This window comes from Plectropomus leopardus, chromosome 5 (assembly GCF_008729295.1).
Source record: "Plectropomus leopardus isolate mb chromosome 5, YSFRI_Pleo_2.0, whole genome shotgun sequence".
Classification (NCBI taxonomy): domain Eukaryota; kingdom Metazoa; phylum Chordata; class Actinopteri; order Perciformes; family Serranidae; genus Plectropomus; species Plectropomus leopardus.
In genome coordinates, this window is record NC_056467.1 from 2772446 (window position 1) to 2785362 (window position 12917).

A 12917-nucleotide genomic window follows, 5' to 3' on the forward strand; every position below is an offset into this window, starting at 1 on the left:
TATAACGTAATGTGACTGATCTTTTGTGAAATGGGTCTGACTCAGGTCGGGCTTACTCACCGCTTTACGCAGGAATTACTCTGATTACAGTGTACATGTAATTACACTGTTCTGATAAGCCTCTGACGTTTAAGTAACTGCAGAAAAACACCAGAAATCTCACTTCATTTCACGGCAGAAGCCGCAAATCGAGTAGAAGCAGTTTGCGTGTCCGTGTGTGTGTGCTCAAAGACGGAGAGACGACAGGCGGCAGAAAGTGTGTGTGCTGTTCACCTGAGGGGGGAAATAGTTTTGGGCTCAACAGACGGGTTCAGTTTATGAGAGCTGTAACTGCAGGAGGGAGGTAACTAACACTGAATGAAGAATATCAGAGTGAAGCAATATTTACAATGAAAACACTTAACCCTTTAAAACCTGCATCGACATCACTTTGTGCCACATTCAGAAGCCTTTTGCACATTTTTACGAAAAAAAAGAAAAAACAGTAAGCAACTTAGCAAGAAATGTTTTGCAGACTGTTTTTTTAATAAGCGAGAAAAATGTCAACTATATTGATTATTATTATTATATTTAAAAATATTTTTGAAAATGATTTTAAGCACTTTTGTGTGTTTTCTCATTGCCCTCTTTGTTTTGTTTTGTTTTTTAAAATCGCACCAATTTGGTTACTAAGATTTGTAAAAGGTGTCTGAAAGCAACAAAAAATAATGTCTTTCCATAATTCAAAGGGTTAAACCACCACTAAGCCACAGCGCTGTAACACCTCTTCTGCACCTCCATCCTGGCTGACCTCCTGCAGCCCCCCCACACACACACCTCCACACACTCACCCTGCGTCTTTAACCTCAGCCCCCTCCCTCAAACCGAGCCTCCCCCACCGGCTGCACACAGCCGCTCATAACAAATTTAACAGCCTCTCGCTGGCGTGCACACAGCCTCCAACAGAGCTGCAGGCCATTCAGCTCATCCTCTGCTCTCCTCCATCAGTGCAGCGCCCCCCTCCACCCCCCCCCCCCCCCCCTCCATCCTTTCTCCCCGTCTTGCATCACATCCCCTCTTCCACATCCCCTACCGGCTCTGACGCCTTCATCTTACCTCTCCTTTCTGCAGCCAGCGCGCCTCAATACGACCGCGAGGATCTCAATATCTGACTGAGAATGCAAATTCATAGCCGCTGCTTGAATTTTTCATGTTTTCATCGAAGGCTGGAGCGTCTCATGTCATCGGTCATTACGCGGCTCTGTGGCCCATTTATGTCCTGAATACTAACTCATGGTTCGAATGGTTTGATGCAGATTCATAATCTGCATCAAACCAATTCGAACCATCAAAAAGTAACATTATGTTACTGAACGCTTGTTTTAAAAAAAAAAAAAAAGATACCAAAGATAATTTCATTGAGTACACGGTTGCAGCCGGCAAAATTGATGATTTTTATAAACTTAATTAAAAATTAATAATAATCTTATTTATATAACTAATTTAAAACAGAGAAAGGTCAATCAAACAAAAAGCCAAGAACAAAATACAAACCCTAAACAAGAATAAAGCAAACAAAAAACAAGCAAGCTAAAACAAGCAGATCCTGAAAGGCAGTTAAAGTACTAAATGAATAAAGTTTTTAAAAATATAAGAATGAAAGAAATAAAAGACGATAAAAAAGAACAATATGAGAAATAATATAAGAAAGACGACATCACATCGGGGGGGATAAAACAAAGACAAAATCAAATGAATAAGAGATAGATGAACAAATAAATGCATTAAAAAATAAAAATATGGTAAGAACAGAAAATCAGACGGATAACGGATAAATGGAGTAAGAGCAGCAAAATCAATAAAGGAAGTGAGATACAAACAAATAAATAAATATCACATCAAATAAAAGCAAATCTGTATAAGTAAGTTAAAATACGTGATTTAAAAGACGTCACTGATTCTGCAAATCTTATCTCCTTATCTTGTTCGATTATTTTGTCGTTAAAGAGCCGTTACATTTGTCAAGGGATACATTTGGACTTTTTTAGGACTCAGAAGTTGTTCTGTCCCGACAGCACTGAGATTCACGCTCAGCTCGTTTAGCTGATGTTTTTACTGAGAAAAACTGTAATTAAATTGACATTTCAGTTGCACCTAAAAAGACAACGAACAAACAAATACGACGAGACACGATCAGAAACACAATAAAAAGCTTGACCTCCAACAAAAGCCGTGTTTCACGTGGACACTGTTTTTGTTTTAGCAGACAAAAAGAAACGTATTTACTGTTTTGGACTTACAGAAAATGATGCAATACATGCACAGATGGATGCAAACCGAACGGTAACCTTGGAACACGTCTGCTAATTAAACTCAGAGAGGAAACAGGTAAATAAAGCCTGACAGATTCATTCTTGACCTTGTAAACAAAAGTCGATTCAATAATCTCCCGTCAAGGTCGCGTTTTTACTTATTACCATCCTCAACTTTTCATTTTTCCCCGCTGTGAGCAGCTCCTCCATCGCTCTGTGCATTGCATTGTGGTCCATCAACAGCTTCAATAAAACGAGAAAATATCCCCATGGAAACCGTCTGATTTTATATTTAGTCATTTTTCCAGTTTAACCCTTTGAAACCTGGAGCGACATCACTTTTCTTGTGCTGCATTCAGACACATTTCACGAGTGTTTACACCTTTGTGCCCTGAGCAAAACGGTGGGATTTTTTTTTTTTTTTAATTTAAAAATCAAGGAAAAAGGCATAAGCAACTTGGCAGGACATTATCCACAAACTGCAACAAAGTAATCAATTTAGAAATTTCTTTTTTAAAAGCTAGGGGGAAATGCTGAGGGAAAAAAAGCTAGGGAAGCTATTAAAAAAATATATATATCTAGAATTATGTGACAGAATGATTAAATTTTAAGCATATTTTCCAGTTATTTTCCTTCTCTTATTTATTTATTTATTTATTTATTATTGTTATTGTTGTTATTATTATTATTGTTTATTATTATATTATTATTATTATTATTATTATTATTATTCCGGGGGGTATTTATTTAATTTTTTTTGGTCATTTTGTCTTTTGCTGCATGTTCCACAAACTGCAACCAAAATTTTTTTTAAAAGATAGGGAAAATGCCTAGGGTAGAAACAAAAAAAGAAAAATATCTAGAGAAACTATTAAAAAAATGTACAGTCAATCATCACAATTATATCTATAAAATTATGTTACAGAATGATTATATTTTAAGCATTTCCAGGTCATTTCCCCTTTCCCCCTTATTCATTATGATTTTTTAGGTATTTTTCTTGTACTTTATTGATTTTTTTTTTTTTTTTTCATTTCTTCTTTTGCTGCTTGTTGCCTTCACAGTTTTTGAAAGAAATGGAGCCAACACGTTCAGGTTTCAAAGGGTTAAACTCTAACACACACACACACACACACACACACACACACACACACACACAGCTGTCCTGCATCAGCCTCGTCACCTTCCTCTCTGCACCTGCGCTTCATCTCCTCGTCAGTCCGGTTTGTGTTTCAGTTCTGGTTTTCAGTCTGTTGGAGTCTTGATCTGCTGGTCTGATGTTCAGTTTCTGTTTCTTGGCATCAGAGTGATATTTTTGAGTTCCTGTTGCCTTTTTGATCCCCCTGCTCTGCATCACACGACACTTTCCCATCAGCCTCAGCTGCACTTTTCGGTTAGTGTGCGTGTTGTTAGTGACAGCGTGTCAGCATCAGCATTTTTTGGCTCAAACCTCCACAGAGTCCACGATCGGCTAAACGTACGCAGAGGATTCGTAGTTTCACTGCAGGACAAAAACTTCATCACCAGATTTGAGCAGAATATCACGTCTCACGTGTAAAAACTCGCCGTTTCCTCCTGTGAGGTTTCAAGATGCTCGACACGCCTTCAGGGGCAGAGTCATTTCCTGCGTAAACGTCATTTCTGAGCTGATGATCAAGAGTTCTTTGGAAGGTGCTGACGTGCCCACGAACACGAAACTCTCAGGTTCATTTCATCACACACACATTTACACACTGACAAAACACACACATTTAGGAGGATTTACTGCGCGCGCTTTCCCAGAACCTTTAACGGTGCGGATCCACTGCTGTTTTTAGTTGCACAATGAGCCTCATGCAGCAACATACTCTGAAATTTCTCTATTATTTTCTCTCAGCTGAGAGAAAAACAAAAATTAAAACACTGGTGAATCCCAAAAATCACTGGGTACAAACAAAATAAGAACAGATCCTGGATACGAGCGAAAATAAGAGAAAATGTGTTTGTTTTTTGCATGAGGCTCTTTGTTTTGAATCTTTGTGTTCACTCAAAAGCACCAAACTCCACATGGAGAGTCAAAAGAGAAATATTTCACCGTAAAAACGGTGAATACTTCAGTCTAGAAGAGAAAGTGAGGCACTTTAGTGAAGACTGAGCTGATGCTGAGAGGGAAAAAATGCTGAGAAACAAGCGTAGGCAGTTTGTTTCAGTGTCGGATATTTAATGCCCGGGTTTGTCATTATGGGATGGAGGACAGAGACTCAGTTAAAAACAAAGAGACAAATGTGTCACGAGATGCTGTTACCACAAAAAAACGGCTCCATCAGCAGAAATGCCTCTGACACATAATAAATGATAAAACAAATACTCACGTGGGGCATTTCTTCATTATATTTGAGGTGATCTTATATTTTGTTGATAATACTTTTTTATTTAACCCTTTGAACCCTGGACATCAGTTTCAGTTGACATCAGTTTTCTTGTGCTGCGTTTAGACGCCTTTCACATCCTTTTTAAACCTCTGAAACGTGAGAAAATTTGGTTTAATTTCTTTCAGAAACATGAGAAAAACAACAGCTTGATGAGAAATGTCCCTTAAATTGCAAAAAATAAAAAAAAATGTAAAAGGTGACAATTGAAAAAACATAGCAGGAGAATCATTAGAAAATTATCAAATAATTAGAGAAATATATTAAGAAAACTATGTGTTTATTACAGTTATATATTTAAAAACAGTTTACAGTAAAATACACATTATTATGGTTTTTTATTCTTTTATTTTCCCGTTTTGTTGTTGTGTTTATTGCTTATTTTCAGGTCATTTCTTGCATTTTTTTTTACTGTTTTCTTGCTGTTTTTTTGTGCCATCTCTTGTTAAGTTTCTCACTGCTTCCCTTTCATGTTTCTGAAAGGAATCGAGCCAATTTGCTCAAGTTTCAAAGGGTGAAGTCAGATTTTGAATGCAAGACTTTACTTGTAATGGAGCATTTTTACACTGTGGTTTTATCACTTTTCGATTTGTAAAGGAGCTGGATACTTCTAACGAAATTGGTCCTTTACTTTTTCTTTTTGTGTAAATATATGCATCTGTTTTTGTACCTTTTTTTCTACTTTCGAGGTCCCTACATGGGATTAATAATCTTATCTGAAGGGTCTTAATTTAATCCTCATTCAAAGGCAAACTGTGCTACAGATGCACGACATCTGGACTGGAAAATCAAATCAAACGATGTTGTGTTGCAGAGTTACTGTAGAAATCTCCTTCTTTTGGCTTTTTTTCATCTGAGCGGCTGCGGTCTGTTTCTGATCTTAGAGAGACACCTGGTGGAGACAGAGACGTCCAAACAGTAAATCTTACTGGAATATTCTGCACGTCTCCCTGCGGACTCTGCGTTTTCACGGCTCTCTGTGGAGCCGTTGGTGTGAAATAAAACTCACATTTTTCCGCCTGAGAATTATCAGCTTCTTTCTTTCTGCCCTCTGAGCGGTTTGAGATATTAAGCTTTTAAGTTTTTCTGCTCCAATATGCAAAAATGATATAAACCTTTTTGTTTTTAGACAAAAGTGTATCATAGAACCTGACAATTCTCCATAAATATATATCTATCAAAGAACCTGACCATTCCACCTAAATATATATATATATATATATATATATATATATATATATTTACATCTGATGACTTTTGCATCTTTTTTTATCTTATTTTACTATTTATCTAATTCACACCTTCACAGTGCACATGTCCCCGTTGTGGGACTAATAAAGGATAATCTTCTCTTCAATGTATAATTACTATATAAACTATATATTTCTCTTTGTTAGTGTACTTATTTGTACGTATGATTTATTAGGCTCAGTCTGGATGTTAGTGTGATTATTAGGTTAAAAAACAAAATGTTTATTTCACACATTATCTCTCAGTATATCGTGGAATATAAAGTGTTGCTTCATTAAATTTGCTCTTTATTTATATTCTATATGTGTATTTATTTGCATTTTTGCATGAAACATTTGCATTTCATCCACATTATGAACTGATAAAAGAATGGATGGATTTTCACGTCATCTAAAAATGTTTTAAAAAATGTCACATTATAGTGAAGAACTTTATTGAACACACTGCAAAAATCCGATTATAAATCTTATATCAGCATTACAATATGTTTTTTTTAACATTGCATCTGTATCAAACAAACAACAAACAGAAAGAAGACTGAATCAATAGATTTAACGGCATTCTCTGTCAACCCCGTACTTTTTTTATTCTGATAGTTCACTTGCATCTCTCTCCTCCTCCTGCAAGGATTGTGTGATGTTGCCTCATGCACTTGAAAGGCCTACGACTGCTACGAGAGATACCAAGAGATTTCTCTCCCTCACACACACACACACACACACACACACACGCTCAAAAACACAGGCGCACGCACCCTCCACGAGCTGGGAGATGAGATAGGCAGCTTGTTGTCTGTTGACTGCCGGAGCTTGATACGGCTGCGCTCAGCCTCGAGGCTCCGTCACAGCGCAGAAACCAAAGTGGAGAAATATTGTAACGCGCCTGTTAGTGTTTCTCTCATAAACGTATCCCCCTCATCGTGTGGCTGTTTGGGCACCATCCTGCCTCCTCGCTCTCAGAGGAAACAAGATGTTTTGTTGCAGAAAGGTGTCAATCAAAGGCCGCCTTGTGCTGCCGTCCAGCGGTGAATCCTGGGAAATAAACTGACTGCATTGCAGCCAAAAAAGAGGGCTGGAGGAGGCAGTTAACGGGGCAGGGCGGCGGGCGGGTGGGAGGGGCAGAGGGGGATTATTCTGCATCTCTCTATCTCTTAATCCCACCCTCTTCTTATTCTGTGTGCGCTCTTCACTTGATGAAATTTGGGGTTTGAATGGCTGCAGAATGACACGAGCAGCATGCAGTGAAAAACAGTCCAAAGGCAAAGATCAATGATTCTACATAACTGGTTTATTTGGCTGTAATTTGTACCTGATGTAGAATTTCCTGACATTGACATCGATTTCTTTCATAATAAAAGGACCTGAATCTCAGATACATCAAATTGATCAATTGAAAACAAAAATTCCCATGAAGTCGTAACCCAACAACCATTTATTGTTGCGTCAACAGGTGATTGTTTGCTCGCAAAATACAGCCGAGAGCGAGAGAGAGAGAAGAGAAGAGAGGAGGAAAAGGAAAAAAGCCAGTGAATGTTTCTGTTTCTCAGAGCGATAAAAGCAAAAAAAGAAAGAAAAACCTGAGCATGGGGAGAGAAAACGTCGCCAGCTTATGAGAAATATAAATTGACGCGGTGGGAGATCTTGAAGCCATGCAGTTAACAGAATATTGCCTTCAAATAACACTCGCAACATGCTTTTTTTTCCAAAATCAAACATGCATCGGGGGTATTTCAAGTGTGGGTGGGGGGGTTAAAGAAGTGTAAATACTCGACATTTTTTAAGCAATACAAATTCTCTAAATGTTTCTGATAATGGATATTTGTAGAGCATGTTACACACTTTGTCCAGCAATCCCTTTTATTCAGTTAAAGCAAATGATAAATGAACATTATTAAGTAAAAATAACAAAAAAGTTATAAAATAAAATATATATTTCGCATGGATCTGCCTCGATGCTGCCGGCGTGTGTCACAAGAACCACGAGCAAATTCCATCGCTACCGCTGATTCATTTTGTAAACGATCAATCGTCGCAAACTCGGTCGTCACAAAGGCTGTGCGTGCAGTTCGGATCACAGTGGTCACGGACAAGTTCAGCATCTCCTCTAGGAGCCACCTCACTAAGGCTTGTTATAGTTTAGTCACCCAAAACTTCCCCTTTTCTTTTTTTTTCGTAGGAAAGTTGTGTTTTTGTTTGACCATCCTCTCGGAAACAACATTTTTTTTTTGTCTTTTTTTAGAAAAAGAACTACCAAAATCATGCAACTACCATTTCATTCCTGTGAGACAAAAACCAGTTGGTGCTCTTTGACTTTGATGTTTCTCTTGGTGCTGGTCGGGCGGGGCGGGGGGGCGGGGGGGTTTCGGTAGGTGAGGTCAGCGTGGGCGTTTTTGTTTTTTTTTCTTTAGGCACTGCCATCCTGTTTGAGCCGCTGACTGCGAGCCTTGTAGACCTCGATCAGTAAATCTTTGACGTACTGGATCTCGCGCTCCACCGACTCCGCCTTGTCACGAAGCTCCCGGTTCTGCCCCTCGAGGCCGTGCAGCTCCTCCTCCAGAGAGTCCAGCTCCGCCCTCTTACGCAGCCTGTACCTGCAACACAGCGGACCGCGTGAGGTTGACTTCACACGTTTTTGGGTGTTTTTTTTTTTTTTTGCTGCCTTGCATCTTTATTAATGAGTCAAGCGTGCGTGACCTTTGAGCTACATCAGAGGGCGGATTACTCACGCCGCTCAGACGCCCCCCAAACCCCCCCGAGCTGACACGATGTGCTGTTTATTACTGACTGATCTTTTCCAAATTCCTTCTTCTTCATTTCACACACGAGGAGGAAAGTCACAGACAAAACAGACTTATAGAAATGTGAGGCGGGGCTGAGTTTGGCAGACAGAGCGGGACTTTCCGCGTCCCTCCTGCACGCTGCCGGACATTTAAAGCAGCGGGCGGCTGCTTTCTGTAACACTCCCGCCATGTTCCAGCTGCAGAGCCAAACATCCACATACTCAGGCCACGAATATGTTTTAAGTTTTTTTTTGGTCTTGATTTATATCATCACAATTTGCCAATAAAAATATTATTTTAAAGAGATTATAGTTAGTAAATTTAAGTTTCTGTTTCTTGATTTATGTCATTAAAATTTGACAATAAAAATATATTATTTTAAAGAGATTATAATTAGTAAATTTAAGTTTCTGTTTCTTGATTTATGTCATTAAAATTTGACAATAAAAATATATTATTTTAAAGAGATTGTCAAATTTTAATGACATAAATCAAGAAACAGAAACTTAAATTTACTAACTATAATCTCTTTAAAATAATATTTTTATTTTTTAAAGACTATAACCAGTCACTTTACATTTCGGTGTCTTGAATTATGTGTGACTTACGTCCTTAAAATCTGCCAGCAAAAATAATATATATATAAAAAAAGAGGAATATAATCAGTTATTTTGAGTTTTACTGTCTTGACTCGTTAAATTCAAGTCCTCAAAATTTGCAATAAAAATATTATTTAAAAAATATACATATAATGAGTAATTTTAAGTTTTAGTGTCTTGATCTGTGAAAAAAAAAGTTTTAAAAAATCAGTCATTTTAAGTTTTTGTTTCCGGATTTATGTGTGATTTACCTCAAAATAAAAAAAAAAAAAAATAATATAATCAGTGATGATTCACTAGCAGGAAAAAGCCTTTTTCGGGCGTTCACGGTTCATGCTTTTCCACATCCATAAATCACAGTGCAGCTGTTACCTGTGAGCAGCAGTTTTGTTCTGGTCTCTCTTCTTCTGCTTCCTCTCTCCGCTGCTGCCTTCCAGAGAAGCGGCGCCCATCACCAGGGACGGCTTGATGGAGCAGGGCTCGTCCTTTAGCCTCTGGGTGGGGCGGTGGATGGGGGCGCCCATGAGCGTCCCCTCGCCGTCCCCTCTGGACAGACATTCGTAGCTTTGGTCTGCAAGGCATTCTGGATAGAGGTAGTGGCCATGTTGGGGCTCTACAGCCTGTGCTTGTGGCGGCTGGTCGAGGTCACCTATAAAGCTATGGTAAGGCTCCGTGCTGGCCATCGACTGGTGGAAGTAGCCGTCGCCGGCCACCATTGTCTCTTGGGGCATACTTCCGGAAAGTCCTCCGTCTTTGCTGCAGTGCAAGACCTCGAGCCCCGTGCTGTCGTAACTTACATTGACCTTCACGTTGTGCATCAACTGTCCCTCTCGCTTGTGGTGGCCGTCGTACGAGCCACCCAGACAAAAACCTCGGGCAATCTCTTCGCTGCAAAACATTCCTTCTGAAAAACAATAACTCTCCTCTTCCTTCAACGATAAAGCACATTCTCTCACCTTCTTGACGCTCCCGAGGCTGTTCTTGCTCACCGTCTTCAGCGTGGAGTAATGGTTCACAGACAACTCTGTGCTTCCTGAGTAACTTCCCCTCGAGCCCCACGTATCGAGTCCGACTTCCTCCCCGACTTTCACCGCCTCGCTGAGGATTCTTCGCCCGTTGTTGTGGTGGTAGCGGTGGTGGTAGTTGTACGGAGCGGGTCGCGCGATTTTGGTTCTGCCGATGGGACCGCCGCAAAAGCTGGCCAGGTCCAGTTCCCCTGTTGCCAAGGTAACAACCACAGGGCTGGTTTCTGATTGGCTGGTCCCATACGAGCCATAGGGTAACTGGTAATAAGACTGGGAGCCCATGGCTTGAGCACCCTTGTCACATTTTGAGGATTTCTCCAACTTGTTTGTTGTGGACGTGGACTCGGAGCGGAAGTAGTCCTCCAGCTGAGCCAGCTCCTCCTGCAGTAGAGAGGTCATGACCTCCAGATCCGAGGGCACCTTGACATCTTGTTCTAACGGCGAGGGTGGAAGGGATGAGCTGGGAGAAGACTCGGTCGTCGACACAAATGAAGACAAATCAACTTTTTCCGTCATCCAATCTGAGTGACCATCACCTATAAAAATCAAAAAATAAGGATTACAAAAATAGAATCAGTAAAGCAATCCATTATTTCATTCAGCTGCTGTAGGATAACTGAAATAAAAAAAAAATGAAAAAAATACAAATTCAGGAAAAAAATCTTTAAATCACGCAAGGTAGAGAGGATAAATGTAAAAAAAAAAAAAAATTAAAAAGTAAGCTTAAAAAGCAAGCAATACATCCGAAAAATCCAAGTGAACAACTAACCGATCATCTGAAAATGATTGAACAGCATCGTCTGCATTCGATAAATATCCACTTAGCTGTACTCACTGTACGACATTAGCCCCGTGCTGCACTGCGGCTCCGACCTCGGGATGTGGAAAAATAAAAAAGCGTCTTGGCAAAACTCACCAATTAAGTGCTGCCTCTCCGCTGGCTCCGCCCCCGACCTGGGCCGTGATTGGCTGTGGCTAGCCTGTCGGAGAGGGGGAGCGCCGAGCTCGCCTGTGGAAATGGGAGGAATTTTCCTGCGAAGGATCGATGCCGCCATTGTGTCGTCTGCGTCGATTAAATTGTTCAAAAGCACAAAGCGTGCACTGAGTGGATGAAAGAATTGTGGAAACACCTGAAGACCTGTGGGAAGAAGACATTTTTTTTTAAAAATTAGCTTTTTTTTAAATTTAACAATTCTTCAAAATATAAAACTTAATAAAAAAATTGTAATTAATATTTAAAAATACATTTATTTTAAAAGTTAATGAGCAAAAATTAACTCTTTACTTTTGTTTATTCACCTGTAACTTCATGCTGTGAAGCCAAAACTATAAAATTATTGAACAAAAAATGTGGAAAAACAGCAACTGGACATATTTTGATAAACAATAAACCACACATAAAATAATTAAAGTATTAGAAAAAAAAAATACGTATTACTTTAATAACACATTTATTAGACTTTACACAAACATATACATTTAAAAAGTTGTTTTCCACAACGTAAGCAGCAGCTGCAGCACTTTTAAACTGTATCAAAAACCAGAAATCAATGAAACTCACCTTTTTAACACGTGAAAAAGTAACTTTGACATGTTTACTTTAAAATAGTAATAATGGCTAAAACAATCCCGTAAACGACGTTAAATGCAGCACACAGTTACACCTGAGCTCAAACAGTGTTTAAAACAGTCTGTTAGATTAAAGAAAACATTATTCTCGCAACTTTTTCCCCAAAAAAGCTCGCAGCCAGTCCGGACTCACCCCATAGTTTCGGAATAGTCTTGCGGTGCGTTGCGGGAGCAAAGCACGCGGAGCTTGACGGTGAGCAGGAAGACGAGTGACAGTTTAAAAAGCCATTTTTCCCTTTTCACAGCCAGGGACTCTTCATCTAGCGCTTTTTCCACCAACACACTTGCGGACAGAAAGTTTTTAAATCCGCTACTTCTGCAACTCCTAATGCCCGGACCTGATCACAGCAGCCGGGATTAATGCGCAGTTTACAGAGTTCAGCCGGCCGTTACGTCATCAGGCTGGGGACTTTCCCAGTGTGTGTGTGTGTGTGTGTGTGTGTGTGTGTGTGTGTGTGTGTGTGTGTGTGTGTGTGTGTGTGTGTGTGTGTGTGTGTGTGTGTGTGTGTGTGTGTGTGCGGCTGCTCACACACACACACAGCCTCTCCGCCTTTATTTCACACACTATAATCATCTGTGTGATGTCTGTTATACGTTTACTAACTTTACTTTTATCTAAATTATATTTACATAAAAAATTATATTTTTCCCAAATTAATAATGATAGAAATAAGAAACTATACAATTTTTACGTCATTTCTGTTTTCTCTAAATACTGGAAAAGTGAAAATATTCAATTATTGAAACTTAAATACTAAAGAAAAATGACATCAACTTTATCTAATCATAGTAATAATAACACAACAAGACGTTATTAAAACCTTAAACACACTTTAAAACAGAGACGGTGCGGAGAATTGAGGGATGCAGCCGGCACTAGTTTCCGCAGCGGAAGGACACCGTGTTGCAGTTTGAAGGTGTAACTTTAGTTGCAG

At 39.4% G+C, this 12917-nt stretch overlaps 1 protein-coding gene across 1 annotated transcript; it reads right to left on the reverse strand.

Moving 5' to 3' along the window:
* Positions 1 to 7732: 7732 nt before the first annotated feature.
* Positions 7733 to 12312, reverse strand: LOC121943715. The gene is made up of 4 exons (XM_042487306.1): positions 12116 to 12312; positions 11270 to 11491; positions 9701 to 10889; positions 7733 to 8540 (listed from the first exon to the last, which is right to left on the reverse strand). Exons 2-4 carry the CDS (start codon positions 11406 to 11408, stop codon positions 8354 to 8356), a joined length of 1515 nt encoding a protein of 504 aa, XP_042343240.1. The 5' UTR covers positions 11409 to 11491; positions 12116 to 12312; the 3' UTR covers positions 7733 to 8353.
* Between the last annotated feature and the right edge of the window lie 605 nt (positions 12313 to 12917).

Bases quoted from the DNA above. Each gene is read 5' to 3' on its own strand.
- LOC121943715 (XM_042487306.1), bottom strand. From the start codon at position 11,408: ATGGCGGCATCGATCCTTCGCAGGAAAATTCCTCCCATTTCCACAGGC. The intron at 10,890-11,269 runs GTGAGTTTTGCC...TGATTTTTATAG, and splicing joins GGAGAGGCAGCACTTAATTG to GTGATGGTCACTCAGATTGG. The intron at 8,541-9,700 runs GTAACAGCTGCA...GCTGTGTTGCAG, and splicing joins AACAAAACTGCTGCTCACAG to GTACAGGCTGCGTAAGAGGG.